General features: G+C 40.2%; 3 protein-coding genes across 4 annotated transcripts in view; 2 read left to right on the top strand and 1 right to left on the bottom strand.

Moving 5' to 3' along the window:
- Positions 1 to 2,083, top strand: part of LOC108246532 (TLC domain-containing protein 3A) — a 6,128-nt gene extending 4,045 nt beyond the window's left edge. Inside the window, exons 4-5 of the mRNA XM_017434132.3 lie at positions 309 to 404; positions 562 to 2,083. Coding sequence (XP_017289621.1) covers positions 309 to 404; positions 562 to 852 — 387 coding nt within the window. The 3' untranslated portion in view covers positions 853 to 2,083. The remainder of the gene's footprint in view (positions 1 to 308; positions 405 to 561) is intronic.
- Positions 2,084 to 3,991: 1,908 nt separating this feature from the next.
- Positions 3,992 to 16,774, bottom strand: gemin4 (gem (nuclear organelle) associated protein 4). The gene is made up of 6 exons (XM_017434131.2): positions 16,577 to 16,774; positions 10,709 to 12,706; positions 9,315 to 9,471; positions 8,934 to 9,204; positions 6,257 to 6,955; positions 3,992 to 4,642 (listed from the first exon to the last, which is right to left on the bottom strand). The coding sequence occupies exons 1-6, from the start codon at positions 16,584 to 16,586 to the stop codon at positions 4,421 to 4,423; spliced, it is 3,357 nt and encodes a 1,118-aa protein (XP_017289620.1). The 5' UTR covers positions 16,587 to 16,774; the 3' UTR covers positions 3,992 to 4,420.
- Positions 16,775 to 16,844: 70 nt separating this feature from the next.
- Positions 16,845 to 27,187, top strand: dhrs13b.2 (dehydrogenase/reductase (SDR family) member 13b.2). 2 transcript variants are annotated; one of them, XM_017434171.3, is made up of 9 exons: positions 16,845 to 17,038; positions 17,144 to 17,299; positions 17,433 to 17,609; positions 18,059 to 18,334; positions 20,537 to 20,866; positions 25,352 to 25,699; positions 25,811 to 25,903; positions 26,323 to 26,342; positions 26,437 to 27,187. In XM_017434171.3, exons 2-9 carry the CDS (start codon positions 17,254 to 17,256, stop codon positions 26,449 to 26,451), a joined length of 1,305 nt encoding a protein of 434 aa, XP_017289660.1. In that variant the 5' UTR covers positions 16,845 to 17,038; positions 17,144 to 17,253; the 3' UTR covers positions 26,452 to 27,187. The 2 variants fall into 2 exon arrangements, with proteins under 2 accessions (XP_017289660.1, XP_017289661.1); XM_017434172.3 differs by having other exon boundaries at positions 16,845 to 17,299.
- Positions 27,188 to 27,783: the final 596 nt, after the last annotated feature.

Here is a 27,783-nt window from a genome sequence, read left to right on the forward strand (position 1 = left end):
AGATATCGGCCTATCACAGATACATATGTATATGTCATTCTGTTCTTCATTTATATACCATATATATATGATTATATATGTTTGTGCTTGCGTCTGTGTGTGTTGAGAACTGTAAGAACAAATAATCCTTCATTAGCACCCTCAATAAAATGCTTAGCACCCCCTTAGCACCTGCAGAAAAAATTATCTGGAGCCGCCCCTGGCCGGATGACTGAGAATCTACACCAACATATGAGTCTGTGGTGCCTACACGTTATAAATCCTGCCTGCTTTGGCTTATTGCTGACTGTGCTGTGTCTGAATGTCAGTTTTTCAGAAGAGGCCTGGGGGATTTCTTCATTGGCTGCTTGTTCACCACAGAGCTCAGCACTCCTTTCGTCTCTACTGGGAAGATTCTCATTCAGGTAAACGACATGAACAGCAACACCTTTTTTTGCACTAAAACTGTCTCTTTTAACTAAATTAGGTTCAAATTAAAGCAAGTGGCTAAAAATTCAAACTTTTTGACAGTGGTTTGATTGAGCTCCAGATTAATTTGCCTCATCTCTTCCTGATCTCCAGCTACGTCTCGACAACACCAGACTGCACAGAATCAATGGTTTCTTTGTGCTCCTGACCTTTTTTACCTGTCGGATCCTTGTCTTTCCTTTCATGTACTATATGTACGGCCGGCAATTTGGGATTCCTCTCCACAAAGTGGCCTTTCATCTGCCTTTGCAGTGCAATGTGGGTAACCTGGTCATCCTGGCTCCTCAGATCTACTGGTTTATCCTGCTGCTTAGGAAAGCAAACCGACTCTACCAAAGACAGAGGAGACAGCAGGGGGACAAAGACAAGACAAAGGCAGACTGAAGAGTTCATTGGTTCCTAAATATTAAACCAAAGGAGTAAGTTTTAAGGTTTCTTCATGTTTTACACAACTGCTTTTGTGCAAGAATCTTGTATTGAGATTTAGTGGCAAAAGTTGTTATGTACAACCAGCACTGTTGTCTGTGAAAATAAATAAATACAACATCTGAGGACTGATGCTGACACTCAACAACACAATATCGAATCTGACTGAGAAATCATTTGGATTGGATTAGAAGGATTCAACTGGAAAACAGTGGAATTCTCCCTCTGGGTCGGGAATGAGTTTCTGCCTCAAGCGGAGGAGTTCAAGTACCTGGGAGTCTTGTTCATGAGGGTTGGGGCCTCATCCTCAGTAATGAAGGCAGTCTGTTGTGGTGAAAAAAAGAATTGAGTCAAAAGGCAAAGCTCTCGATTTACTATCCAACTACATTCCAACCCTCGCCTACGGTCATGAGGTATGGATCATGACTGAAAGAATGAGCTGTTCCAAGGACACAATAAATGTGAAGGCTGTAGGGACATGAGGATTAGGAACTTATTACTGTTGGAACTCAGCTACAATTTGTTTAGGCATTATACATTTTTACAGAATAATGGATTTAATCATTTATATTAGAGCCAAGGTCCATGGGTGTAAATCCTGGGGTGTCAGGGGGGTCTGGACCCCCACAATTTTGGAAAAAACAGAGCTTGTCTCCCCAATAAATCATTTAAGGAAACTACTTTTAAGCAATATAACAAACAAAAAGCAAATCCACCATTTATGTAGGCAAAACAATACATTTATGCCTTTTAAAAAATATGTTCCCCCTTTATTCTGACAGTGGTACAGTCCATGCTGCAGCGTTAGAGCTCCTGCCTTTCATGTAGAAGACCTGGATTTGATTCCTTAGATCTCCTCTCATTCCCTTTGGCCATTTAATGTTTTATTTTTCTGCAGCTAGCCGAAATGATTTGCTTCCAGTGAGTAATTATTTTGGAAAAGTTCACCATCAACAAAGAAGTCACACAATGTCAATATTTCCACTTCTCAATAAAATTAAACATTTGGAACAAGACTATTTTCATCACCTCACATTTGAATCTTGTGTTTGAACGCCCAGCCCTGCTGCTTAAACAGAAGCTCACCTCACCATCTGCTTTACATGTTCTGTAAAAAAAAAAAGAAAAAAAGATAGGACGTGTTTCTTTCGTAACTCGTAAGAAATTGAAAGTCCAACTGAAGACTGGAGCAGTTGATATAGCATAGACTTGAAAAACAATGTCTACTGAAGCTAAGTCATTGGCCTAGAGGTGAAAGGCTCCATCTTTCAAGCAAAAGACTGGTTTGAATCCTGAAAGGATCCATTTTCTTTGTCCATTCATCATTTTATTTTTCTGCTTCTAGCATAATTAACTTGCTTCCAGTCAGCACCTTTTTTTCTGAAACAAATTTAACCAGAACTGTCCTGTGAAGTCCCTAAACACACTATCGATTCTGTCTTTAGTGAAATTAAAGTTGTTTGAAGGCAACAAATAGTGTGATTCATAAAAATTCAATTGTTATATTAAATATTTTTGGCATATTGGTGCAGTGGTACAGCTGAGCATGGTGCTCTACTGTTTCTTGTGTGCAGTAGTCACTATTAGCCGTCTTTACTGCAAGTTCACCCACTACAGCCATAAGGAAAGACACTCTACCCTCTTTCAATTCTGCAGTTTTATGTCAGAGCACATAACAAAAATGTTCTGTTTTTTATCAGGTTATAAAATTATTTAAATCTAACCTCAAACGTATATTAAAAAACCACAGATTCCACCATGTCATTAATTATTAAACAAAAATTAAGCCAAAAGGAAAACTTTTTTGTTAAAAAACTAAGTTCACCCCATGATTATAGATCCTCCTTTAGCAGCAATAACTCTCAGCAGTGGTTTTCTGTTAGACTTTATTGATCTATCACATGGTTGTGGAGGAATTCTTTCCAGTGTTGCTTCAGTTCATTGAAGTTTGCAGACATTTGTTGTTGCTCAGCTCTCTGAAGGACCCACCACAGCATTTCAGTCACGTTGAGGTTCTGGACTTTAACTGGACCATTGCAGCACCTTGATTCTTCTCTTTTTGAGCCATTATATTGTAGATTAGCTGCTGTGTTTGGGATCATTGTCCTGTTGCATCATGACCCAGTTTGGTCCAAGCTTCAGCTGTTGGACAGATGGCCTCATATTTGACTTTAAAATCCTTCGGTCTACAGAGGAGTTCATGGTTGACTCAATGACTGCGAGATGTCCAAAAGAAACTGTTATGAAAATGATCTGTATGGTAGGCCTTTAAATGCAAAATGAATGCTTGTGACTCTCCACGATGAGTTTACAGTTTGTGAAGAGGTTTGTGTTCAGAAACTGAGACAGGTTGTTCCTTCCACAGATGATGTGGGCTGGAAGAAGATAGGAGTTAAAACCCTGACTTAGACAATGAGAAACTTCGATGTACTGACTTGTTTTCCTTGAATGTTAGTTGTAATAAAAAAATTAATCAAAACAATTCTTGAACAGCGTGGTTCTCTGCGTAGCTCCACCAGTTTACTGTAGGAGGCGCTGCAACTGTGTGCAGCTGCAGCCAAACTCAATGTCTACAAAGAAGAGTGCAGCTTTGCTACCTTACTGCTAAAATAAAGACCAGAAGAAGAAGAGCGCCACTTACGGTGAAACACAACCGAGGTAACTTGCTGAAAATATTCTCCTTCAATTCCGAGGATCAACTTCATCTGAAGAGGACTCAGGGCACAACCATGACAAGTCACTTGTGCCCTGAGTCCTCTGTTGCTCCAGATGAAGTTGATCCCCATGGATTTACAAACACACACAAATACATGTCATGTACACATTCAAGTCACTTATGTTTTAAATAAATGCTTCTATTTTAATTAAGTTTTGGTCTTCATTGTAACTGATGTGCAGGGGATAATGAGTGGTTGACCTCAGTATTTTTTAAAGTCTGGCTACAGCCCTGTATGTATATATATATATATATATATATATAGAATTTTCCCCCTGTAACCCTTCCTAAACATGTCAGGAATTAGATAAAGACTTGTCCTGTTATGAACTTTCACCTTTAACTGAGGCCTGTACAGTCTGAGATGGAGCTGGGTGTACATGACTTTCCAATTGTTTATTGAAACACATAACATCTTTAGATCAAGCCATGCATGTAACTGGCTTTGAACCAGACTCTACTACAAATAGAACCATGTTTCTCTTTAGGCTGCTCCCTTCTGAGGGGTCACTACAGTGAGTGAACTCACATGAAAGATTTAAGTGTTTTACACTGGATGCCTCTCCTGGCCCTTGATAAAATTAGTGAGGGAATGCATAAGGCTAACGTATGTTAATTGAGAGACAAAATGCTACAAGTACACAGTAGATAACTTAAACATTTTTTCTGATTCAAATTAATCTGATATTGTTACACGATGGTGGAATGAAATAATATTTAATAATCGATTTTTATTCACTTATTCCAAATCAATCTCTTCAGAAGATCTTAATCCAGCTGAGTGCAGTATGTTTGTTTTGTTGATTTGTTTCAGGCTGCCGACGACACAAGCTGAGCGATTTTCTGCTGCAGCACAGCCTTCATTTCCTGGTTGTCCAGGTTGTCAGTGATGGTGGAGAAGAAGTGGCGGGTGTTGTCACTCTCTGCAGGGCCGCAGCTGTCTGGGAAAGCAGCCATGATGGCCTCATAGTGACTGAGGATCTCCAAACTGCACAGGAATAGAGGCTCCGACTGGCCTCCTGGCATCATCACCTGAAAACAAATTTCACAGAGGAAGACTGGAGCACTAATGGTTCTGAATTAGTTTCTGAGTTATTTTTTACTTTTTTCTTTGCGGTTGAAATCGGAGCAAGTACAAACTGTTTACTGAACTTGTTTTTAAATTAACTTTTTTTGTGTTGTGGTGGTGCATAAATTTAAATCTATAATGATTTCTGAAGAAATGAAAGGTGCCAATGCAGCCACTGATCAAAATTACAACATCATTTTGTAAGCCTACATTTTGATGTCTGAACTGTATAAAAAGTGTAAAGAGAGCCAAGATCAAAATAAACATGAAACCTGCTGTTGTTAGTGGCTTATTATGGTGAACTAAACACCTGGGTCTGTCACTCCCTGACTGCCAAGTTAATTAGAGGCACACTAAAAAATAAGCCTCAAGCAGTCGCTGTGTGTAAGTAGGAGACATGACAAGTTAAAGACCCTTCACTTCCTGTTTTGAAGCAAATATTTTGAGCTAAAATAAACCTGAATCTGTAAAAGCTTGGCTGTGAACTCTGCATTCTGGGAGGATTTGAGAGAAAACCACAAGTCTTACACACTGTTTGAAAACAAATGCAAGGATTTTGATGTACAGTTAAATATATATATAAGGGATGTGCGGTCAGGGGAGGCAGGTGAGGGAGAGCCTCACCTGTCATCATGACAAGAAAAAAAAATGATAACATAAAATGAATATTAATATTTGTCCACTGATCTTTATGTATGACTAATTTCAAACATTATTATAGTCAAAATCACTGAAATTGCATATTTCCTGTTCAAATACAAGGGTGAAACGCAAAGTGCGGCAGCAACGAGCCGATCCTCACCTCTGAATGTGCAATCCATCACAAACTGCAATTGTTTATATAGCCTGATTTTCCACAGTCTGGCTAATGTCTTTAACCATTTACGTTTAATGTTTGTTAGTGACATATTTAGTTTTGCTGATGGGACATAAAACCGCAATGAAAAGGCACAGGGTGAGGCAGGGCAGTACTCTGACGCACTAAAGGGGGCACACGTGAGTCAACGGGAGCTTGTTGCTGCTGTCCTTTTAGGCAGAGGCCAGTAACAGTCACGTGCACTGCTGCCAGCCGTTAACTTTTGTTTTGCTCCATCGGACTGCCAAAACGGTTATTGTAACGTTACATGTGTGTGTGTGAGAGAGAGAGAGTGTGTGTGTGTGGAGAACGCTGATGAGATGTGAAATAACCAGCAGCCAATTAAACAAACTACCCTTTTGGGTTTATATATTTGTAAATCTGACTCTAAAGGAGTCAGTGCTTCACCAACCATGAACCTCACCACATGTCACTTATATATATATATATATATAAAAGATATCAAAATGTTAGTTAAGACATGTAAAGTCCAGCTTTCTGTGATTAGTTTAAACTTTGAATGATGTTTCTACTGTCAGGTATGTCTGAGCTGTAGAGCTTCAAAGAGAGATGGATTTTCTCATCTGTTTAACCAAAATCCTATTGACCTACATTATTTTTTTCTTGCAAATTTTGTCTGCTCTGTGCGATGTACTACTACCAAAAGTCAGAAAAAAACTATTCCCAGTTACAGTCTGAGAGTGGTGCTAACTGTTCCTACCTGGATGTGCTGAACGTGGCAGAAGAGCTGGCTCAGAACAAAAAGAACTTCCTGACTCGGAGCCATGTCCACCTCCTCCTCAGTTTTTGATTTGTTTATTTTCTGAAGAGGATTTTCTGTGTCTTTCAGGGAATCTGTGTACATTCTAGGAGCTTTGATAGATGAATTTGAGTCTCTGGATGCTGGTGGAGATACTGAAGCAGCAGCCGGTGAAGGAAGAGAGAGCTTGGTTTTTACTGAGTTCATCATTTCCTTCACAGCATGAGCGTACAACCTGCTAACGTGGGCCCAGCCTTCAGCTGGCAGCCAGTCAGAGCAGCTGGAGCCACAGAGCAGCTGAAGGACTCGAAGCAGCAAAACTGACAAGCGTAGCTCACATGAGAACTGTCTCAGGTCTAGCAGGGGCAGGTAGTCCACATATTCCAGAGAGAAGGGGACATTCAGACGATTTGAGACAATCAGCTCCCTCAGGACTCTCAGCAGTCGGCTCCACTGAGAGACAGAGCACCAGGGGAGGGTCTGCGTCAGTGTCACCAGAAGGCCTTTACTGAACATGCTGATGTGGTCGAGCCGGTGCTGGTCTAGGGACAGATGGGACAGCATGATGGACTGCAGGGGATCGGACACAGAGCAGCACTCCATCCAGGCTAAAAGACCTGTGCCCTGGCTGTACTGAGGCAGGTCCAAGCCTGACCACTCCTGCAGGGGGGGAAACATCACAGCAAACCATCCAAAATTAGGCAAAAACAAAAGAATCGTCTCAGAGATAAAGTCATCTGTGATTTTGAGTCCTCCTGCTTTCTGTTTTCATCTAAAGTGAAGTTTATCCTAACTGCTCATGAACACTTGTCCAAATGCAGAAGTAATGAACAGAAGACCTTGGCTGGACACAAGACAGACTGATTTATTTTAATATTAATATTTTTATTGTGAAATAATTGGTTGAAGCTTTTTCAAGTGAACCAATTCTGCTTTAAAAATAAGATCAAGAAGTTTTAAAAGAAAGAACAAACAGTTGCCTGAAAAATAAACAACAATAACTGCAAACCATTGACTCAAAAATAAATTTAAGAGCTTGAAGAATACCTAAAACAACAAACTAATGATTAAAACTGTTTTTAAGAACTTCTAAAACTAAAAAGTTGAAAATGTAAGCTTCTGAGTGTGAACTCCCACAGACAAAACAGCTAATTTCACAGATTCAAATTAACCACTACTTATTAAAAAAGTAAATGAAAGAATATACATATAGTTGCAGTCAGACATTTACACGCACTGATCATGTGCAAGAACATCAAATTAACTTTGGGCTTTCAAAGATTCATTTGAATTGTTTGTTTACCATTTGCTGAATGATGATACAACACACTACAATGAAAAGTAAGAACTGGGTGTAAAGTTTAATTTATTGTTTTATTTTTTCTGATATAGATAGGGTCAGAACTATGCATACATGGTAATTATATACATACATTAACATAAATCTGTTAATAAGTGATGCTGGAGAATCTAAAATCTTCAACTTGACGAGATGAACTCATGATTCAACTCGTTAACTTCCTGTTAGTGATTGAGACTGACTGCAGCAGGTGGTTTCTCTTTGCCAGCATAAAAATAATTTGTTTGGCAGCACTTTTTGGACTGACCAATATTCATTTGTCCCCTTTAGATGAAAGGAAATTGGTTAGAAAGTTCAGGAACAGCCAGGAACCACTAAGGCTCAAGTCTGCCATGAACTGGAAACTGTTGGAACACCAGTGTTACTGTCCACAGTGAAGACAGTTTTACATTGACATGAGCAAGAAAGAAACTCTTGCTTTAAGATCGACACCTTCAAGCTGGACTGAACTTTGCAGCTGCCCACAAGGACAGGTCAAAAGCCTCCTGGAGAAAAGTTTTATGGTCAGATGAGGCAAAAATTGCGCTCTTTGGCCATAAAGATGAGAAGTATGTTTGGAGGAGTCAAACTGAGGCTTTCAGACCTAAATTCACTGTACCAACTATCAAGCATGGTGGTGGTAGCATCATGGTGTGGTACTGGTGCATAAGGTGGGTGGAATAATGAAGGAGGACGACTACAGACAAATTCTTCAACTTCACCTTAAACCAACACCTAGATGGTTGAAATTTGGACCCAGTTCGATGTTCCAACAGGACGATGATCCCAAACACACATCAGAACTGGTTTCTGATTGGATAAAACAAGTTAACATTAAGCTTCTGTATTTAACTTCCCAAAGCTCTGACATCAACCTGATTGAAAATGTGTAGACTACATTTAAAAGCTGGGTCTGTGCCAGGAAACCAACCATCTTAAATAAACTATCAATTTTACCAAGAGGAGTGGTCAAATACTTTTCTAAATTATACTAGAAGCTTATTGATGGATACAAAAAGCTTGTGACCGAGCTGCAACATGCTGAGGGACATTTAGCCAAATATTAGTAGGGTGTTGGTATATATGTGTAGCTCTGATCCTATGTTGATTCGGGAAAATGCACAACAAATTCAAACTTGTGCACCAATTCTTGTTTTAAAAAAATCATTGAAGCTGTATGTTGTATAATCATTCCACTCTGGATTAAACAAATGGTTCAAGTTAATCAATAAAAATCCAAAACCTCTGACTGCAGCTGTATGCTGAGTTCCAGTCAATTCTTGTATAAAGCGTTCCTACCTGTTCAGGCAGGTGACACACCTGCAGCAGGGATGAGGGCACCTCATTTTTAAAGTGCTGCCCCCACACTGGCTTCAGGTGAAAGTGAACCGTCCAGTCCAGATTCTCCACCTTGTTGTGGAGCCAGAACAGAGCTCTTGACCATCTGCTGGGGGCTGCTGCCACTTCTGCCCCTACTACCTGCCCCAGTGTGGTCAGCACCGACTCCAGCAGCTCTTTGGTGTCCATGGAACGGACGTAGACACCGCCCTCTGGTGGCTGCTTCCAGCATCTAGCAGAGTCCAGATAGGTTTATAATGAAAAATAGTAACTGAGCAGTGTGAAAAAGGAATAAAACTTTAGATCTTGGTGGAGGGTTTTGAGCACTGTCTCAATACATACCTGAGAGTCTGGTTGTAAAGCTGGGCCAGGACATGGAGGAGGGGGAAGGGAGAGCAGTCCAATACCCAGTGAGGGGAAGGGGCTGCTTCCTGGATGTTCACAGACAAAGCAGAGCGGAGGAGCTGCAAACTGAACTCTGTATCGATGCTGCCATTACCTGGAGAAATATGGAAGAGATGGAGAACAGGTGGACTAACACATCAGTATTTCAGGCAAAATGAATTCTGCCAAGAATGGTTACATAATACTGAGTCAAAGCTGAGGGAAATTTTTAAATATCCTTAAAATGAATCTGACAGCTTATCGGCACCATATGATGTCCAATGTTTATCAGAGAAATCTTTCTGCTGACATGTGAGCTCATTTTCCTGATAGGAGGCATTTAAAATTACCCTTCAGATTTAATATTAAGTAATAATCTTAGATTCTTAGACTGCAGAACCTCTTCAAACCACAAAACAATAACAGAGTTAAACCTAATGGCAAACGCATCAGCAAAAGCAGCATGTTGACGGCTCGCCTGGTTGAGTAACCAAAAGCAAAAGTTTATTTTGATATTCATTCAAGTTGCACACAAATTAAGCTTTAATAAGTTTTCTCCAAAGAGTTTATAAACTCGGAAACACAGATGGAGTCAGCTGGCATGTCTTCATTCTTCTCTTAAGCTTGAAATATTATTATTAGTTAGGTTAAAGGGAAAAAAAGTCATTTATTTACAATAAATGCTGAGCGTTTAGTCAGTAAAATATTTCATCTTTCAAGTTTGGTCAGAGAGTGAAAAAATACATAAATTGTTTTACAGGAAATGTTTCAGATTTAATTATATTTTAGAATTTTTTGATTCAATGTTGATGTTTATCGCTGAAGACAGAGCAATAATATTTTTGCTCATGTTTGTGTGTGCGTCTTCTGAACAAATTTTAATGAAACTTTTAGAAAGTAGTCACTGGATTGACATCTCCAGCTGACTAACCTTTGGAATCAACCCAATTCACGATGATGATCGCAGCTACGTCTACAAAAAACAGCTATAAATTAGTACATTTTCCAGCTATCCGGCAAAAATTTGGTGTGGTAGTAGCTGCGAGTCAATTACAACTCATACTACAAGTGCTAACAGATCATATGAGATTACAAAAGATTGCACATAATGTTGTTTTCAAGGTTTGACCAAAATGGTCACAGCTGTCATTTCTGACCATAGGATGATCTCAGTTTAAAACTCTGGCGTGACAGGTGGTCGGTGACCATGCATTGCATCAAGTCTAATTGTTTCAAATCTAACCATATCCACATACCTGTACCTTGTTATTGGTTATTATTATTGATGACATGCCAATAAAAATCAAACACTTGTAGAATAAAGCCTGATCAAACTGCTGTAGGATCCTCACCTTTGACTGAGAGATTGGGCAGGACGAAGGATTTCACAACTTCTTGAGGTGACAGAAAGCTTTGTCTCTTCTCTCCTCCCTCAGATATCATATCAGACGTCATCAACAGACCAAGAAACCTGAGGAGCTGTTCTTTTTCACTGACCGACAGGGATTTGGTCCTGATTGTCTCCTGTAAACACCTACAGAGCAGATTAGTACCACCTACAACATTCTCTCCATCTTCTTCATCCTTCTCTCTCCTCTGCCCTCGGAGTCCAGGCAGCTGCTGTAGGATCTTGGCCATAAGACAGAACGCTCCCTTATTGAAAACAGCCGAGTAGCAGCAGGACTTCAACGCTGCCTCTGGGTTTTGAAAGGCTACTCTCGATACTAAAGAGACTGCAGTGCTCAGGTTACCCTGCAATGTGGCTGCCAAGGCTCCACCCCCTCCCTGAATGATGCAGTTGAAGACCATGTTGAGCTCCTGTTGGAAACCATCCGTTACAGCAGGGGGGACGGAGAAGCTGAAGAACCCTCTGCTGGATAACCTCAGCATGTCAGCCAGTGCTTTGTTTTTGTCTTCTAAAGACAGAGCAGAGAAAATGTCTGCTGTGATTTTCATCACTTTCCTGCACTGGCTGAAGTTTAGGCTCTCAGTCTGTAGCTGAGTCATGAGAGTGGAGGAGAGGCTGAGGAGGGGGGTGTGCTGCTTGAAGGCTGCTTGGTTCTTCTCCAGGCAGTCCATCCAGCACTTGTCGGAATGAGCCCAGGAGGCCTGGCTGGCAAACAGCTCAGCAAAGCTCTCATAGTCCTCCAGGCGGTGACTGATGATAGTGCTGGTGACCTGAAGCTGCACTTCAGCAGAGATCTTTACGTCCGGGAGAGACAAAGACTTCAGCAAACCCCTGAGTGTGTTCTTCTCACTCACAGCTTCAGGAGCTTTGCCCAGAGCTGTCAGAACTCTCTGGACACTCTGTTGCAGCTGGAATGCAGGGTAAGAAGGATTTGAGCAGTTATGGACTCCGAGGAGACCTTTTTCTTGCCAAAACTGTGTGAGTTCTGTTATAATCCTCAGGGCTTCACTCAACTTCATCCTGCTGGGCTGAAAACGAGACGGTGAGTGAGAAGCACGGAGATCTCTAAGAGTCTCTCGAATGTGTTCAGGGCTTGGTGTCTCATTTTTACTTCTGGTGGTGACAACTTTACACAGGATGTGCAACTTCTCTTTGACGGGAAGAACAACTTCCTGATCTATTAGGAAGGATGTGTGAAGAGCATCCAGGCAAACAGACAGGGACTGCAAACACAGGTCTGTGGAGGATATGTCATCTGCCAGGTCTTTAAGAGCATGAAAGAGGATGTGCAGAACCTCAGTATTAGCTGAAGATGCTGGTGAATCAGATATGTCCAGCTTTAACCTTTTTGCAGCCTGCGGGGATAGACGAGGGGACCTCAAGGAGAGACGTGAAAACTGATTGGCAAATATCTTCTCTACGCTTCCTTCTTTCCTTGTGTTTTCGTCTCTGCCCTTCCACAGTTCCCACCACACATCTAGAAAAAAGAGGACATCATCTGCCCCAATAGGATCACTCCTGACATGTTCTGCCAGCCGTTCCAGCTCTGTGCAGATCTGAGATGGAGGAAGACAAAGGAGAAAACTGGCAAAAACGTCTGCAGCTGCAATCGACTTCACCAGCTCCAGCAAGACAACACGGTTCACCTCAGGAAGGCTGTTCTGGAGGGAGAAGAAAGGATTCTCCCTCCACGCCTTCTCAACATCTTCCTCAGCTTCTTTGCTCAACAACTTCAACCACACAACACAAACAATCCTCTTTTTCCAGGTCAGAGATGGAAGGCTGGGCTGATCCCCAGGTGCATCGATGCCACAGATTTCTCTGAGAGCCTGCAGGATTGGGTGCTTTACACGGCTCCAGTCTGCTTTCTGAATCATGGAGAGGGTGGAGGGGAGAGACAGTTTATCCGCTCGGAGGAATGCCCCCTGAAGAACTGCTGAATCTGAAAACACATGAGTGCAGAAATCATTGTAACCTGCAAACTCAGCAAGGTTGATTTACCAACATCATATGGTTACATGTTTTAAATACGGAAACAGGGCTGGCTCGGTTTCCTGAGCTATCCCTTAATTCTGCTAAAAGCTTAGACTGCAGGAGGACAAACTGCCCACATTTCCTCACTTCTCTCCATGTCTGTATTTGTAATTATTTCCATCATTAACATGTGTTTGTCTTTTTTTTCTTCCCATAGAAACTACACCTAGATCCAGTCATTCTATGTTTGTCTGTGTCTTTTTCCTGTCCTCTCAAACCCCAACTTGTCAAAGCAGATGGCCTCTCATCCTGTTTCTGGTTCTGCTGGAGGTTTCTTCCTGTTAAAAGGGAATTGTTCCTTTCCACTGTGACCAATGTGCTGCTCAGGATGGGAGATTGTGATAAAGTGACGATTCAATGCAATTCTGCCCCAAACTCCTCCACTGCCCCAAGTGGAGGAGTTTAAGTATCTCGGGGTCTTGTTCATGAATGAAGGAAAAATGAAACGAGAGATCAATAGGTGGATTGGTGCAGCATCTGCAGTGAAGCGGGCGCTGTACCGGTCTGTCATGGTGAGAAGAAAGCTGAGTCAAAAGGCGAAGCTCTCGATTTACCGGTCGATCTACGTTCCTACCCTCATCTATGGTCACGAGCTTTGGGTAGTGACCGAAAGAACGAGATTGTGAATACTTATGCCCCTTTTCCACTGGCTCTATTTGAGCAGCCACGTTCTATTCTACTCTACTCTGCTCTGTAAAAAATGCCTCCCGTTTCCACCGGCCAGTTTGGTCAGTAGCAGAGGAACGCCTCCTTGTGTTGGTGGGAGGGGGGGCTCCAAAGTCACACCTCCAGACTTCGGAAGAGCTATGGACAACTTTGGCCATGTGTTGTTTGTTTTTTTAAACTTATGGGGATTCTCCTGAGACTTCAGGAAGAGAGACGCAGTGGAAGAAATGCTCTGGATGCCGCGATTGTTGCACGGAGTAGGACAGCTGTTATCCGCTGGAGATTTCAGGCTTTACAGCGCCTTCAGCTGGGGGATAGACGGCATAAATGTTGTTGGGTAAGCTAACGCTGTTGTTTATAGTCCTATTACTATAAAACTTTTAATACGGTACAGTTGTATTCTTCGCTCTTCTTACGCTTCAATCTGACCACAGCCACGACCAATGAGTGAACAGGAGCTAAGCTTGCGCCACCAACAAAAGCAGGGACCGGCCTTGAAAAAATGCAGGTGGAAACACGTGCAAAGCAAGCCGAGTAGAGTGGAGCCAGGACCTTTAGAGCCAGTGGAAAAAGGACATTAGAGACAGGATGAGAAGCTCGGTCATCCGGGAGGGGCTCAGAGTAGAGCCGCTGCTTCTCCACGTCGAGAGGAGCCAGTTGAGGTGGCTCAGGCATGTGATTAGGATGCCTGCTGGACGCCTTCCCGGTGAAGTGTTCTGGGCACGTGCCACCGGGAGGAGGCCCAGAGGAAGACCCAGGACACACTGGGGGGGACTATGTTTCTCGGCTGGCCTGGGAAAGCCTTGGGATTCTCCCAGAGGAGCTGGCCCAAGTGGCTGGGGAGAGGAAAGTCTGGGCCTCTGTGCTTAGGCTGCTGCCTGGGTGGATGAATGGCTTTCATAATGCATGTGAATATTTCTGTACAATGCCCTGAGATGACTTTTGTTGTGACTTGGTACTACATAAATACACTGAATTGAAATTTAAATAAATTAATTACTTTAATCGTTAGTTCTTGTTTGACTGAGGTCTGGTAGACTGCAGCCTACATCCATCTAAACCAGTAGTGTACAGTCCTGGTCCTGAAGGGCCACTATCCTACATGTTTTAGATGTCTCTCTGCTGTGACACACTAGGTTTGAATGAATTAGTGATTAACAGGCTTTTGCAGAACTTGAAGACCTGCTGAAGAGCAGAGAAAAGACTAAAACATGCAGGATAGTGACCCTTCAGGACTAGGATTGGATACCACTGATCTAAACAATAGCCAGTCTTATAATAAAACAACTTTTTATTGCAGACCGCTAAAGGCAATGTGACAATGTTTTGTCAATGTGTGTTAATTTGTCTGAAATGTTAGCAAAATATCTTGTGAACCACAGAAAAAAATATCTGAAACGTACACAGGTTCATGTCTTGTTTGGTCTAAGTTACAAGGACCCACTTCAGAGGGGCTAAAAGGCCACATGTGGCTCTAGAGCCACAGGTTGCAGACCCCTGGCTTAGGTGGAGCAAAACATCATACAAACACAAGTCTAAATAACCTGCAAACATGTGCTTTGCAGACCTTAACACTGTTATAGCTGATTGACAGGAAACATGACCGCATTGAGGGAGGATTTTAAAACTTCTTCAAAAGGTCATTCAATACAAAAAGATCTTCATTTTTTTAGGTCAGATGGGTCCATAAATTTAGAGCAAATACAAACAAAGAAAATATATTTTAAAAAATGAAACAAACTCAAGATCTGAACAGATCAAAGATCAAAACAAATACTAATGTTTCAGGACAAAAAAACTAGAAGATTTAAAACTTAAAACACTACCACCACCACATGGACAGAAACAAGAGTCCATATTTGTGAGTGAACTATAAAACGTGATTTTCATCCAGAATAGCCAAACATAAAACTGTCATTACGGGCTGAAGAGAAAAAACTGAGGGTCCAGTAATGGGCTGTGGATTGAATCAAAGTGGTATTCAGTGATGAATCATCTATCTGCTTTGGACAAGAAGATTATTTTGGAATTTCAGTTTTATACAGGTCCAATAATACCTATAAAAATGTTTATATGAAACAAACAAAAGCACAATTCCACACTTAGTATGGAGATATTTGTCATATAGGGAGTAGGGGAGATGGCAATCAATACCTCAACAACAGGTTTGATATCATGGACATTTTTCTTATTTTAATCAATGGAAAATCAGTTTTAACATTGCCAACAAGGTCCAGATTTACAATAAATCCAATTAAGAATTTGTGGTGAACATTTACAAAAAAAAAAAAAAAATGCTCCATGACAAGACACTACCCTGTAAAGCTGCTGTCAAAAACTGCTACATAAAAAAGGCATTGTTTCATTTAAGAACAATACTCATTTAATGTAGTACATGATCAGCTGCCTCAGCTGAAACTTGGCTCCAACAACTGAATTTATGATTTTCCTGCCTGGTCGTCTCCTAATGAAACAAAAACCTTTTTTTCTTGGTTAGTAGTTTGGACTCTGATCCTAAATAGGCACTGCTCATTAATAGGAAAAGTACCCAGAATCTTTCATTGAATTGTTTTGACATCAACTTTTGCTCCAACAAAAGCTATTATTTTCCTGAAGGTGCAAAAAGACTTTTCCAACAACCTAACAGGCTGTTAGTTCATGTTTTTAAATACATATATTCCAAAAAAATCAACCAATTTAATTTGTCCTTTTTTATCAGCAAAATGTTGAAATGGTAATGGCAATTTTCTGCAGTAAAAACACAATCTTTGGGTAAACTCAAACATTAAATGTTTGATGAGTTTTCAATTTGCCAAATCTGTGACAGATGACAACTTTTAACATTGTTCAATGAAACTAAAGATGTTAATTGTCAAAACATTGTAATTTTCCTGTTTTTTTAACCTAAATACAAAGTTTATTTTAAAGTTCTTTCATCTGAAAGTTTGTTTTTAACATTGAACATTTCGTTATCATGCCAACTAATAATATCTTAATTCAGTCATTTTAGCTTATATTTAAAAACAAAAACTTGTACGCTTAAAGTTACAGAAATGCTGTAAAAAATACTTTGACCATAAAAGAACATTAAGAAGAGTAAAAATGTTTTTACCTTTATTCATATTTAGTGTCAGATCGCAGCTGCGGAGTGAAGGTAGAGTCAGCTAAGATACCTGTTTCACTGTCTATCGGTGGGAACCTGTCCAGTCACTTAAACATACAATAATACTTCAACATAAACCGCAGTGAAGCCAACTAAACGAATAAATGCTCAGAAGAATTTTTGTAAAAAGCGCTTCCGGCTTATCGCGTCAGCGTGTGACGATAATTAAGAGCGACACGACGAGCTAAGAGATGTCGTCACAGCGACGCCCCTGGACACTTTCGGTTCTGCAGCCCTGTCGGCGTCGTCTGAAAAGAAGTATAAAATATGTTTTGTTTGCTTTTCTACCTTTTTAAAAATTTATTATTAACCATTTATTTTTTTGGCACTGTAACTTGAAAACAACATTTTGTTGACTAGATGTCAACACGGCCTTCCATAAACCTGAAAATAACAACTGAACGCAGTAAAGTAAGTCTCTACAGCAGTGAAGTTATTTGCATGCATTCGCAATTTTCTGAAATATTTTAAAAGTTTTATCGTGAAACCTAATGCTCAGTCGTCACGTGACAACAGCTGCAGGCAAGGGAAGTTTTTTTTTCTGTAAAATGAAAGCGAAAGCTTCCTGAGACACCGTCATTGTGCTGCCGAACCAAGAAGAACCAAAGTACCAATGAATAATCACAATGAGTCGACTGTTGAAGAAGCTGATATACATTTTTATTTTATCAGGTAAGTTTGAATTGTTATTACTTAAATATTGGAGATTCTGTAGTTAGTTTGTGTTTAGTCAGCAGCAATACTGTAAATTCCCAAAGGCAGTATAAGATCTGCTGTAGTGAATGTGAGTTGTGTGTATTTTTAGGTGTGCACTGTGACCAGCAGATACAGTGGCTTTCCTGTCAGTTCACTGATGAACATGTGGCTAAGAACCTGGAGGGACATACTGAAACCCAGCTCATCCACAGACAGGCTATGCTGCAGTTTGGTCAAAAAGGAGACGCTCCTCTTAATCCCCACACCATCACTTTCTTGATAATCGGTAAGACACCGAGTCTTAGAGAGAAAGTACATGTGATCAGTGAGATGTCAGCGTCAGATCAGGGATCAATTCCACCAAAAACCACTGCCCATTTTGCATAAGAGAAGTAAAAAGTTTGTTTGTTCTCTTAGTAAGTTGATCTTTGTGGTCTTATTTACATTCACTGTAACTTTCAAGTGATTATATAGACGAGCAGATAGTTTTCTAGGAGTGAGATAGATGTTTTGAAATCTTAAAAATTCCATAACTGTAATAACTCCTGTAGTTTTTGTCCTATCAGGATGATACTGGTGACAAATTAAAGGCATTTTCAAGCTTTATCCAATGGTGCCAAATCTATACAATTTGCTCAGTCTTTATTTTTCTTGTCACATTGCTACGTTGAGCTCTATAGGTCAGGACGATGGCACTAAAACTATGAAAGTTTATTATTTCTAATTCTGCTATAGGATCCAAGCTGGACCTGCGGCGATACGTGGATGGGGTGGAAGCAGAGCAGTTGGAGTGTGAGCTGCGTAGATACAGCACAGAGGGTATCCATGTCCACTGGCCTAGTCAGGAGGCCAAGGAGTATAACTGGTGGTTCACCTGCACCCTCAAGCACAGTCAGGGGCTTTTTACAGTCACTGGCTTCCTAAGACACCCATCTGACCATCCTCCACCAGGACAGCAGGACTACAACAAGTGGCCACCTATCGCTGATACAGAGAAACTCACTACCACAGGTAAACTCAGTACATAGATGGACATACAGTCCTGGTAAAAAGAAAATCCACCCTCCCTCAAATCTAGGGTTGTACAAATAAGGACATAATAAAAAAAGATCGGGGGCCTCATGTACAATGGGTTCATATGCATAAAAAAGGTGGTGTAAGCCTTTTTCCACACAAAAGTTGACATATAGCAATAATCAAATGATCTTGTAAACGTGCACAGCCTCATGCCACTTCAACCTTGGAGAATTTAATTGGAATTTAATTAAATGTCAGCATTTTAACTGTCAAAGTTAACTATAAACAGGGATACAGTGCCTAAAAATATCTATTCATCCACTGGGATGTTGTATTCTTTTTTTGTTGCCATGAATCCATTGTGGTCAATATAAATTGGCCTTTTGGACAAAAAAAATTTTCAACAAATTCAAACAGTTCTCTTTGTCTCCCTTTGGGATGATTTATCTGCTAATGCCTGAGGACAGTGTGTCAAACACAAGGTTTTTGTGCCCCACTACTTAAATTAAGAGCGTCTCTGAGTCACATTTTGTTGAATTCTTCATTCTTCTGCATTTTGACATCATTTTTGATCTTGCAGAGAGGATAATCACACATGCAGGACAGTTTTACATCTATTTGTATATTGAAATGGAGTGTCAGGTGTCAGGGTGGTGTCTCATGCGCATTTAGTTCCCCATTAATCTGAGTGTACAAAAAATGTGTTTGGATTCATGTGCACACACAGTTTCATACATCTGAATATTTGTTTGAGGATAGTTTTTTCGTTTTAAGCATATGCCTAGTTTCAGGAGAATATCCATGCAGGTTTTCGTACCCCTAGTCTTTACCAGCTTCTAAAATTACTCAAAACTAACCTCAAGTGTACAAAAACACAACAGATATCATTATTTACTAAACAAAAGCCAAAATGGCAAATCTGTTTGTGTAAAACTAAGTCCACGCTTGCTGCTACCAAAGGATTCAGGATGGAAAGTAGAAGCCAGAAGCTACTGATCAGAAGTTTTATCAGTTTGCTGCCTTGGAGCATACAGGTGTTTTAGCACAATGCCAAGGACTAAAGACATCAGCAATGACTTCAGAGCCACAGTTCCTGACCATCAATCTGGGAAATATTAAAGGTCATTTACAAACTGTCTGTAATCCATTATTCTACAGTGAGACACTTTACTTGTAAGTGGAAAATGTTGTCCCAGAAATGTCCCAGAAAATTCGCCCCAAGGTCAGACTATGCAATGCTTGGAGAAAGTGTTAAAAACCCAAGAGTTCCATCTCAGACTCCTTCAGGCCTCAGTTAACAGGTTAAAGTTTAAAGGTTAAGGTTCATGTCAGTGCAATTAGAAAAAGACTGAACAAGTAAGACTTGCTTTGAAGGCTTGCCAAGAGAAAGCCTCTTCTTTCTAAAAACAACATAGCAGCATGACTTAGGTTTGTAAAGTTTTATCGGAATGAACCACAAAACATCTGGAACAATGTCCTCTGGACAGATGAGACCAAAGTGGAGATGTTTACTCAAAATGGACAACAGCATGTTTTGAACTCCTCACTATACAAAGATTCAAATGTGAGACCATCTGTCTGACAGCTGAAGCTTGGACCAAACTGGGTCACAATAAAACAGTCCCAAACACAGCAGCAAATCTACAACAGAATGGCTCAAAAAGAGAAGAATCAAGGTGCTGCAATGGTCCAGTCAAAGTTCAGAACCTCAACGTGACTGAAATGCTGTGGTGGGTCCTTCAGAGAGCTGAGCAACAACAAATGTCTGCAAACTTCAATGAACTGAAGCAACACTGGAAAGAAGAGTGGGTCAGAATTCCTCCACCACCATGTGAGAGACCAAAAGTCCTACAGCAAACCACTGCTGAGGGTTTTTACTGCTAAGGAAGGTTGACTTAGTTTTTCACTCACAGCTTTTTCTTTTTGTTTAATAAATAATGAAATGAAATGGTTAGAGTTCAATAAGTTTAGAATCTGGTAAAGACCAGATCACTTTTAATATGTCCTGATATGTAAAACCCCAAAACTGAAAGAGGGTGGACTTTCTTTTCCCATAAGTTGGTCATATTAGCAGCAGCTTAAGTTGAGCTCAGTTACACAACTCAACATTCACTTCAATATGTATTGTAGGTAAGCCTGTCTTTATGTCTAAATGTGTCTCTCTATGCTTCTGTCTTTTCCCATCTGTTTCCACAGTCGCCATGGTAGTCAAAACACAAACTCCATCAGTGAAAGCCACCCTGGGGTCGGAGCAAAAGCTCCACTGTCAGTTTAGCACTGACCACCGTGGAGCAAACGTCACAGTGGAGTGGCACTGGCAAAACCGTGGAGAGAGGATCAAACTTTTCAGCCACACCAGTCGCACTGGGAAGGCCCAGGGCTCCGGTGTTGGGCTGAAGGCCCTCGCAGGAGGAGATGCCTCCTATACCCTCCCCTTTACTAAGATGAAGAATGAAGGAAGCTATATTTGTTCAGTGCATGTTAATCCACTTTTGGGGAATGTTGAAGTAAATCTGCACATTGAAGGTGAGAGAACAAAGTGACAGCTTGCAGAAAGCACTCACTGTCATTATTTTTACTGCCTAATATTTGGGATATATATATATATATATATATACCCCTCTATCACAATTATTGTACATATTTAAAAGCTTCTTTCAATGGAAATAATTTCATTATTCATAGATCTTTGAAACTGCAATTTTTTACTGATTAACATTTAGAAGGGATGATTAACAGAAAGTAATAAACTGTGGTACTGTATGAGGAAGTCAGGTGTGGTGAAGACATTTGTGAGAGGAGTGCAGGACATGTATAAGTGCAGTGGTCAGATGTGCAGTAGGACTAGTCATTTTGGGCAAACCTTGAAAATACCTTTATCTCATACAATATGGCATTATCTAACAAGATCGGTTAATGCTTAGAGTATGTGTTGTGAATGACTGTCAGCTACTGTCACACTTAACTGTAACTCAGTATCTGCAAAATTCACTGAGGTATAGCCACTTCTGTGTTGGCTAAGGTTCATCAGCTGTGGCATTCATCTTGAATTGGGTTGACTCCAAAAGTTACTAGCTGTAGACATACATTCAACAATTACAGTTTCAATAAAATCTGTTCTGTTGTTTAGAATTTGCTAACAGACAAACAGGGTTAACTCCAACAATTATTGCCAAGAAAATATGTTGCACAATGTGTTGCAATTGAAGTAGGTGTTGGGGACAAAGCCCATCTACTACCACACTAAATTTTGGCAAATTATTTGTAAAATTGACAGATTTTTAGCCAGTTTTGTGTTTTCTAACACTATTTGGTTGTCCACCAACTTTGAATTGGTTGAGTCTAAAAGTTAATTAGTTGTAGATGTAAATCCAATAATTACTTTATGGAAATTTCCTTAAAATCCATCTTGTGGTTCATAAGATATTTCACTAACAGAGTTGATTCCAGTAGTCAATGGCAAAGTTTTAAATAGAGATATCACGTGATAAGTTGGCGCTCAACTAACTGAAGACTTTCAGCTGGTACCACACCAAATTTTAGCTCTAAAACTGACTGAAGTATAGACATTTTTGTGTTTTGCAAGGATTATTTTGCTTTGATGGCCATCTTGAATTGGGTCAACTCCAAAAATAATCAGTTGTAGATGTACATCCAGGGGATACTTTCATTCATTATAATCTGTTCTGATTCATGAGATATTTTGCTAATGGTACAAGCAACTGAACATACACACAGACACGAGCAAAAACATTATTTCTTTGCCTTTGGCGGCAGACGATAATCAGTGTTTTTTTTGTGTGCCTTAACTGACATCGGCTGTTTTCAATTCACACTGCACACTGACATTGCCACTTTTTCCACCATCTGCACCATTTCAGATAAAAAAAAAGTTCTGCAGACTGATAGCATGATAGCATGCACACGTTTTCTGATGACAATACTAGTTGTAGCCTAAGGAGTGGTCATAGTATTTTACTTCCAGCAATAATAGCTGCTATGACAGACTATATGACTGCAGATATAAATTTTTACACCACATGTAAAAAGAACAACTTAAAGAAACTTTGATTTGTAGGCTTGTCTTAAGAGTTTCATCAAACTGACTAAAAGACAATAATAATTGATAACTTCAGCTTTGATTAACTACACATTGTAAGACTGAATAAAACTTGTCAAACTTCAGGATGTAGACTTGGTCCTAAAGTTGGGATTCCTAAGCACAGAGTGAACTTTAAGAAGTATATGTGAATTATTTTTACACTTCTTCTCCTGAGCTCAGCTCTCCTTAGGATAACTCTTTAAGTCTAAAACGCTGTTCCTCATGCTGTTCTTCATGCTGTTCTTCATGACTAAGTTAAAAGCGTTAGAAATTTAGAGTTTCAATAGTATCAGTGTTATTGTTTAATAATGTTGTAGCGATGCTGCATTTACTTCAGTTTTGAGACCAGAAATTGAAGGCTTTGGAGGATTCACAGCAATTATTGTATTTAGTCAACATAGAAACAAAAATGTAACTGTTTCACAACTTCCCACATTGTTATTCCTAAGAGTTTACTTCATAGTTTCATTGTGCATCCAAGATTTATATGATCTTCACCTATGTATATATCATCTTTAAAGATTACCATATTTTCTGCACCATAAGGCGCACCGGATTATAAGGCGCACGCGGTTTACAAAAAAAAAAAAAAAAGGTCACGGAAGCAAAACGGTGAGTTTTGGTGAACTTTATTCTGCTATGTAACAATACAACTACATTATTTTTATTATTCTCCCTCCACAAATCCATCAAAGTCCTCATCTTCTGTATCTGAATTAAACAGCTGGGCAATTTCGCGATCAAACATGCTAGGTTCCCTCTCATCATTGTCGGAGTCAGTCTCGTTGCCAGGTGGCTGTTCAGCAATGATGCCGGCTTTTGCGAAAGCTCGGACAATAGTTAAAGGAGCTACTTTAGCCCAGGCATCCACAATCCATTCGCATATGACAGCGTAACTCACACGGCGCTGCCTCCCCGTCTTAGTGAACGTGTGTTCGCCGTCCGTCATCCATCGGTCCCACGCCACTCGCAGCTTAGCTTTGAATGCCCTGTTTACACCAATGTCCAGCGGTTGGAGTTCTTTTGTAAATCCACCTGGAATGATGACAAGCTCCGAATTACTGTGCTTCACTTGGTTTTTCACGGCATCGGTGAGATGGGCTCGCATGGAGTCGCAGACCAACAGGGACGGTGACGTGTGGAAAAAACCATCTGGTCTCCTTACGTACGCCTCTCTCAGCCACTCTATCATTTTCTCCTCTCCTGTGCTTCGTAAGCGTGTCTTTTCACTGGCGCCATTTTGGGGGTCCTGAGAAAAACAAATGTTGTTTTGCAGCATACCGGTGGTATACCTGCCGGTGTACCACTGTACTGCCGATTTTTGAGAAAATTTTAGGCTTTTAGGTGCGCCTTATAGTCCGGAAAATACGGTATCTTTACATTGATACAGCACTTTTCACTCATTCAGAACATCACAAACAAAAACATTCAAACAAACAGTGATTCATAATGAAACAATTATGATTTCTTTCCCACACCTGAATATCACCCCCTGTTAATGGCTACAGGGCGATAATGTTTTGTGTGTCTGTGTGTTTTTGTCTGTTATCAATATGCATTCATTATAAAAGTACTAGAACGGTGAGTCCAGTTCCTTTTCTTTTGCTGTTGACTGAAAACATTTGGATTTGACATCAAAAGATGAGAGCAAGTTTTATTTCCAGGTGTTTAGATCTGGATCAGATACACAACTGAGAAGATAGAATTATTTGTAGCAGGACACCAAACTTTTAGGAAAGCAAAAGTATTGGAACATGGGTCTGACAGGTGTTTTGTGTTGTCCAGGTGTGTCCTCTTACATTGGTTATTCAAACATTAAATAGAGCTGAATGTCTCCTCTCAGTCTCAGATCTGGGTTCTGCCTGTGCATACTGCATTTATTGTCTATAGAGGTGGAACCAACATGAAATCCAGAAACTTTCTGTGGGGGAAAAACAAGCAACTGGGAAGCTGAGAGAAGAGGGGAAATCTAATCAGTCTAATCAGTGCTTTAAACTTCATTCATACACTGATGGGGGCACAAATTAAAGGCAGTGAGGGGTTCAGTGTCCTGCCCAGGGACACTTTGACATGTGACTGCTGGCAGGAATCAAACCTCCAACTTTCAAATTGGAGGACGACTGCTCTGACCTCTGAGCCACAGCAGTTGGCAACAAAAGGAAAGGAATTGTCCTCACTGGTCCAATACTTTTAGAGGAAAGTGTATTTCTTTAATCACTAGATATTGTTTAATTTAACTTTTAGAAAGTAATCATTGGATGTTCATCTACAAATTATTTACATCTGCAGTCACCCTGACTGGCTGCCACAGCCAACTGACCTTAAGAAAAACCCATAAATAGCTATAACTCAGTCAATTTTACAGATATTGACCTCAAATTTGTTGTGTAAGTAGCTGAGGCTGATCCTCAAGACATTATTTGAGTGCTAACAGATTGTGCAAAATCTTAGTTTCAACTATTTTCCATTAACTATTTGGAGTCAACTCTGTCTGTGTGTTAGCAAATATCTCATGAACCACTGGACAGATTTTAGTGAGACTTTCAGGAAATATTTGTTGGCTTTGCCTCTACAACTTAATAACTTGAATAAAGCCAACACAATTCAAGATGGCCACCGACATAAACTGATTTTTAAAAAAATGAATATCATTTAGTCAATTTTGAAGAAAATGTGCTAAAATCGAGTGTGGTGGTAGGTGAGAGTCATTCACAACACATACATGCACATAATGTTATTTTCAAAGTTTGACCAAACAGCTACAACTCATTTATTGATATAAGATTATCTTAACTCTATCATTAAAGGCAGCGGGCGATATACATTCTTTCAGGGAAAGCTATGCCTTTAAATTGTATTTGTCTTACCGTGGAGGTTAATTTTTCTCTCCTTGTCCCTCCTCCTCACAGAGCCTCCTCGTGTCTCCCTGAATGTGGGACCCATTCTGTCGCTGCTAGAAGGGAGTGAGCACAAGGTTATCTGTGAGGCAGAGAACTATTACCCTCTGGATGTGGAGATTGTTTGGTATGAGCAGGACCCGGCTGTGTCGGGTCAGCGTATTGGTGCTCCTCTCCCCAAGGTGCTGCCAAACATCCTGCTTTCTAGCCACAAACACAACCAGGACATGACGTACTCTCTGTCAGCCTTCTTCTTCCTCCAGGCTTCACTCAAGGTTTCTGAGAGGCAGTTTATATGCAGCGTTTCCCATCGATCTCTCAGGATGCCCATCAAGAAAAGCTTCATCCTGAAAGTTGAAGGTGAGAGCTGGTCCCCCTGTCAAAGGCTCTGATGAAGAGCTGTGAATTACCACTAGGTGGCATTAGAGGCTCATATCTTTAATCTGTTTTTGTGTTTTTGTTTTCGTTCAGAACCAACCAGCTGGATGTTTATCCTGATTGTCAGCTTCGTAATACTCTTACTGTTGGCTGTTCTGGTTGTGATGCTGCGCTACCTGCATTCAGGTGAGTGGGAAGCTCCTAAACAAGCAGGATGCCGAATCACAAATGGCCGTAGAGACATTGTAATTTTAAATAGTGAATAATTACCCATACTGCCTGCTGTTTTTCATCTTATGTAGAGAAATGACAGACTTATGAAAGTTTTGGTCAATAATGTTAAAGTCAGAGACTTATAGCCATTGCTGTGTTGGCTAATGTTGACTGGCTGTGGTGCCATCTTGAATTGGATTGACTCCAAAGGTTAATCAGTTGTAGATGTGCATCCAAAAATTACTTTGGGTTTCATTCAAACCTATCTAGTGGTGCCCATGTGTGTTTGTGTGTCTGTTACCAAAATATCTCATGACCAACTGAATGAATTTTAACGATCTGCATCGATTAATGGGTTATAAATGAGGAACTATTCTTTGTTTTCTCTACAGCAAGAAAACCATATGCACAGGTAAACTGATGAACAAATTACGTGTATTTTTACTTACTTACCAATATCAATGCAATTTGAAACCTGTTTTCATCTGTGTGTGTGTTTTGAGCAGAAGAAACCTTACTGAGCAGCTTTGGTGCCAGGAGAAGAATAAACAGCACCAGCTGCAGGATGTCTTTTTTGTCTTCAGATGATTTGGGGGTGGTTCTGTTTTTTGTTGCATTAATTTTATTGAAGATAACAGTTGTGTAAGATTAAAACTGAGAATGTTTTAATGATTTTTTTTATGACAAAATGGGGTTTGGAGCAACACTTTCCCAGCATCTGACCTCAGGTCAGCCATAATATTATGCCAACTGACAGGTGAAATGAATAACACTATCCATCTGTAACACACTGTTGTGGTGCACACACATAAAGTGCCAATTAGTTCATATGGGTGGATGAGTGTGTGCCCATAAACTGCAGGCTAATTCCATAGTTTGTCTCCTAAAGCTGACCTCAGCTCCCTGTGATGCTCTCAGCCTGAAGGTGCCTTTCCTGTTTGCTCCACAGCACAGCTGCTAATGTCACAGGGCAAAACATACACTGATTAAAGACATAAAAACAGCAACAAACTATGAGGTAATAAACTGTAAGATTAATTAGAAGGTTTTACTCGGAAACCAAATTTCTGCTTCAATCTGGCCTTTACAAGTTCTTCTCTTTAAAAGACTTCATGTTTCCTGTAGACCCAAATTTTGATGAATAAATAACATATTGAAAAATGTGTTGTTCATCTGAGGTTGTAATTACCCCTTTTTAAAAAAACATTAGTTTTGTTTTGTTTTGTAAAATAAAATGGGTGTAAAGTCTAAACAGTACTTTGGTTGTTTTGCTTTTTTTTCGAGCAGTTGACTGCGTTTACTACAAATGATACGTTTAAAACAACACCTAAAATACCACACTGATGAAATCCAGAGACAAAGATCCATCCACTGGGAGACTGACAAGACAGGGCCATTCTGAAGTTAAATGTGAATGAAAATCACATTTAAACTAAAGGTTTAATATTCCTTGAAGGAATGCATATCAGTCGCCACCTTTCATTGCAGAGTTTCTGACTAAGATCAGCTTATACTAGGAGAAATGACAGGTGCTCAATCTCATGCAATATTGTGAAACGTCATGCTCAAAGTATGTTGTGAAGACTCACCTACCACCACGTCAAATTTTAGGTCAATAAATGCAAAATTAAAGGTTGGTTATCTGTGGCAGCCATCTTGAATTGAGTTGATTCCAAAGGTTAACCAGTTGTAGATGTGATTCTGTTGATTACTTTCAGCAATTTTCATGCAAAGACAGGCACAGAAACACACACATGGTGGGCAGTAATGTTTTTCCTGCCACTGAAATGAAAAGATACACAACAATTAACTGATCTCAACACCTTCACATGGTCTGTTATTTTAAATGATTT

This window comes from Kryptolebias marmoratus, linkage group LG2 (genome assembly GCF_001649575.2).
Source record: "Kryptolebias marmoratus isolate JLee-2015 linkage group LG2, ASM164957v2, whole genome shotgun sequence".
NCBI classification, from domain to species: domain Eukaryota; kingdom Metazoa; phylum Chordata; class Actinopteri; order Cyprinodontiformes; family Rivulidae; genus Kryptolebias; species Kryptolebias marmoratus.

What these genes read in the sequence shown, in the direction of transcription:
- gemin4 (XM_017434131.2), bottom strand. An exon ending in GCCCAATCTCTCAGTCAAAG is followed by an intron (nt 9,472 to 10,708) that starts GTGAGGATCCTA and finishes ATATTTCTCCAG; the next exon opens with GTAATGGCAGCATCGATACA. An exon ending in GCCACGTTCAGCACATCCAG is followed by an intron (nt 4,643 to 6,256) that starts GTAGGAACAGTT and finishes ATTTGTTTTCAG; the next exon opens with GTGATGATGCCAGGAGGCCA.
- dhrs13b.2 (XM_017434172.3), top strand. Translation starts at nt 17,254, where the DNA reads ATGAGTCGACTGTTGAAGAAGCTGATATACATTTTTATTTTATCAG. An exon ending in CATCACTTTCTTGATAATCG is followed by an intron (nt 17,610 to 18,058) that starts GTAAGACACCGA and finishes ATTCTGCTATAG; the next exon opens with GATCCAAGCTGGACCTGCGG. An exon ending in AGAGAAACTCACTACCACAG is followed by an intron (nt 18,335 to 20,536) that starts GTAAACTCAGTA and finishes CTGTTTCCACAG; the next exon opens with TCGCCATGGTAGTCAAAACA.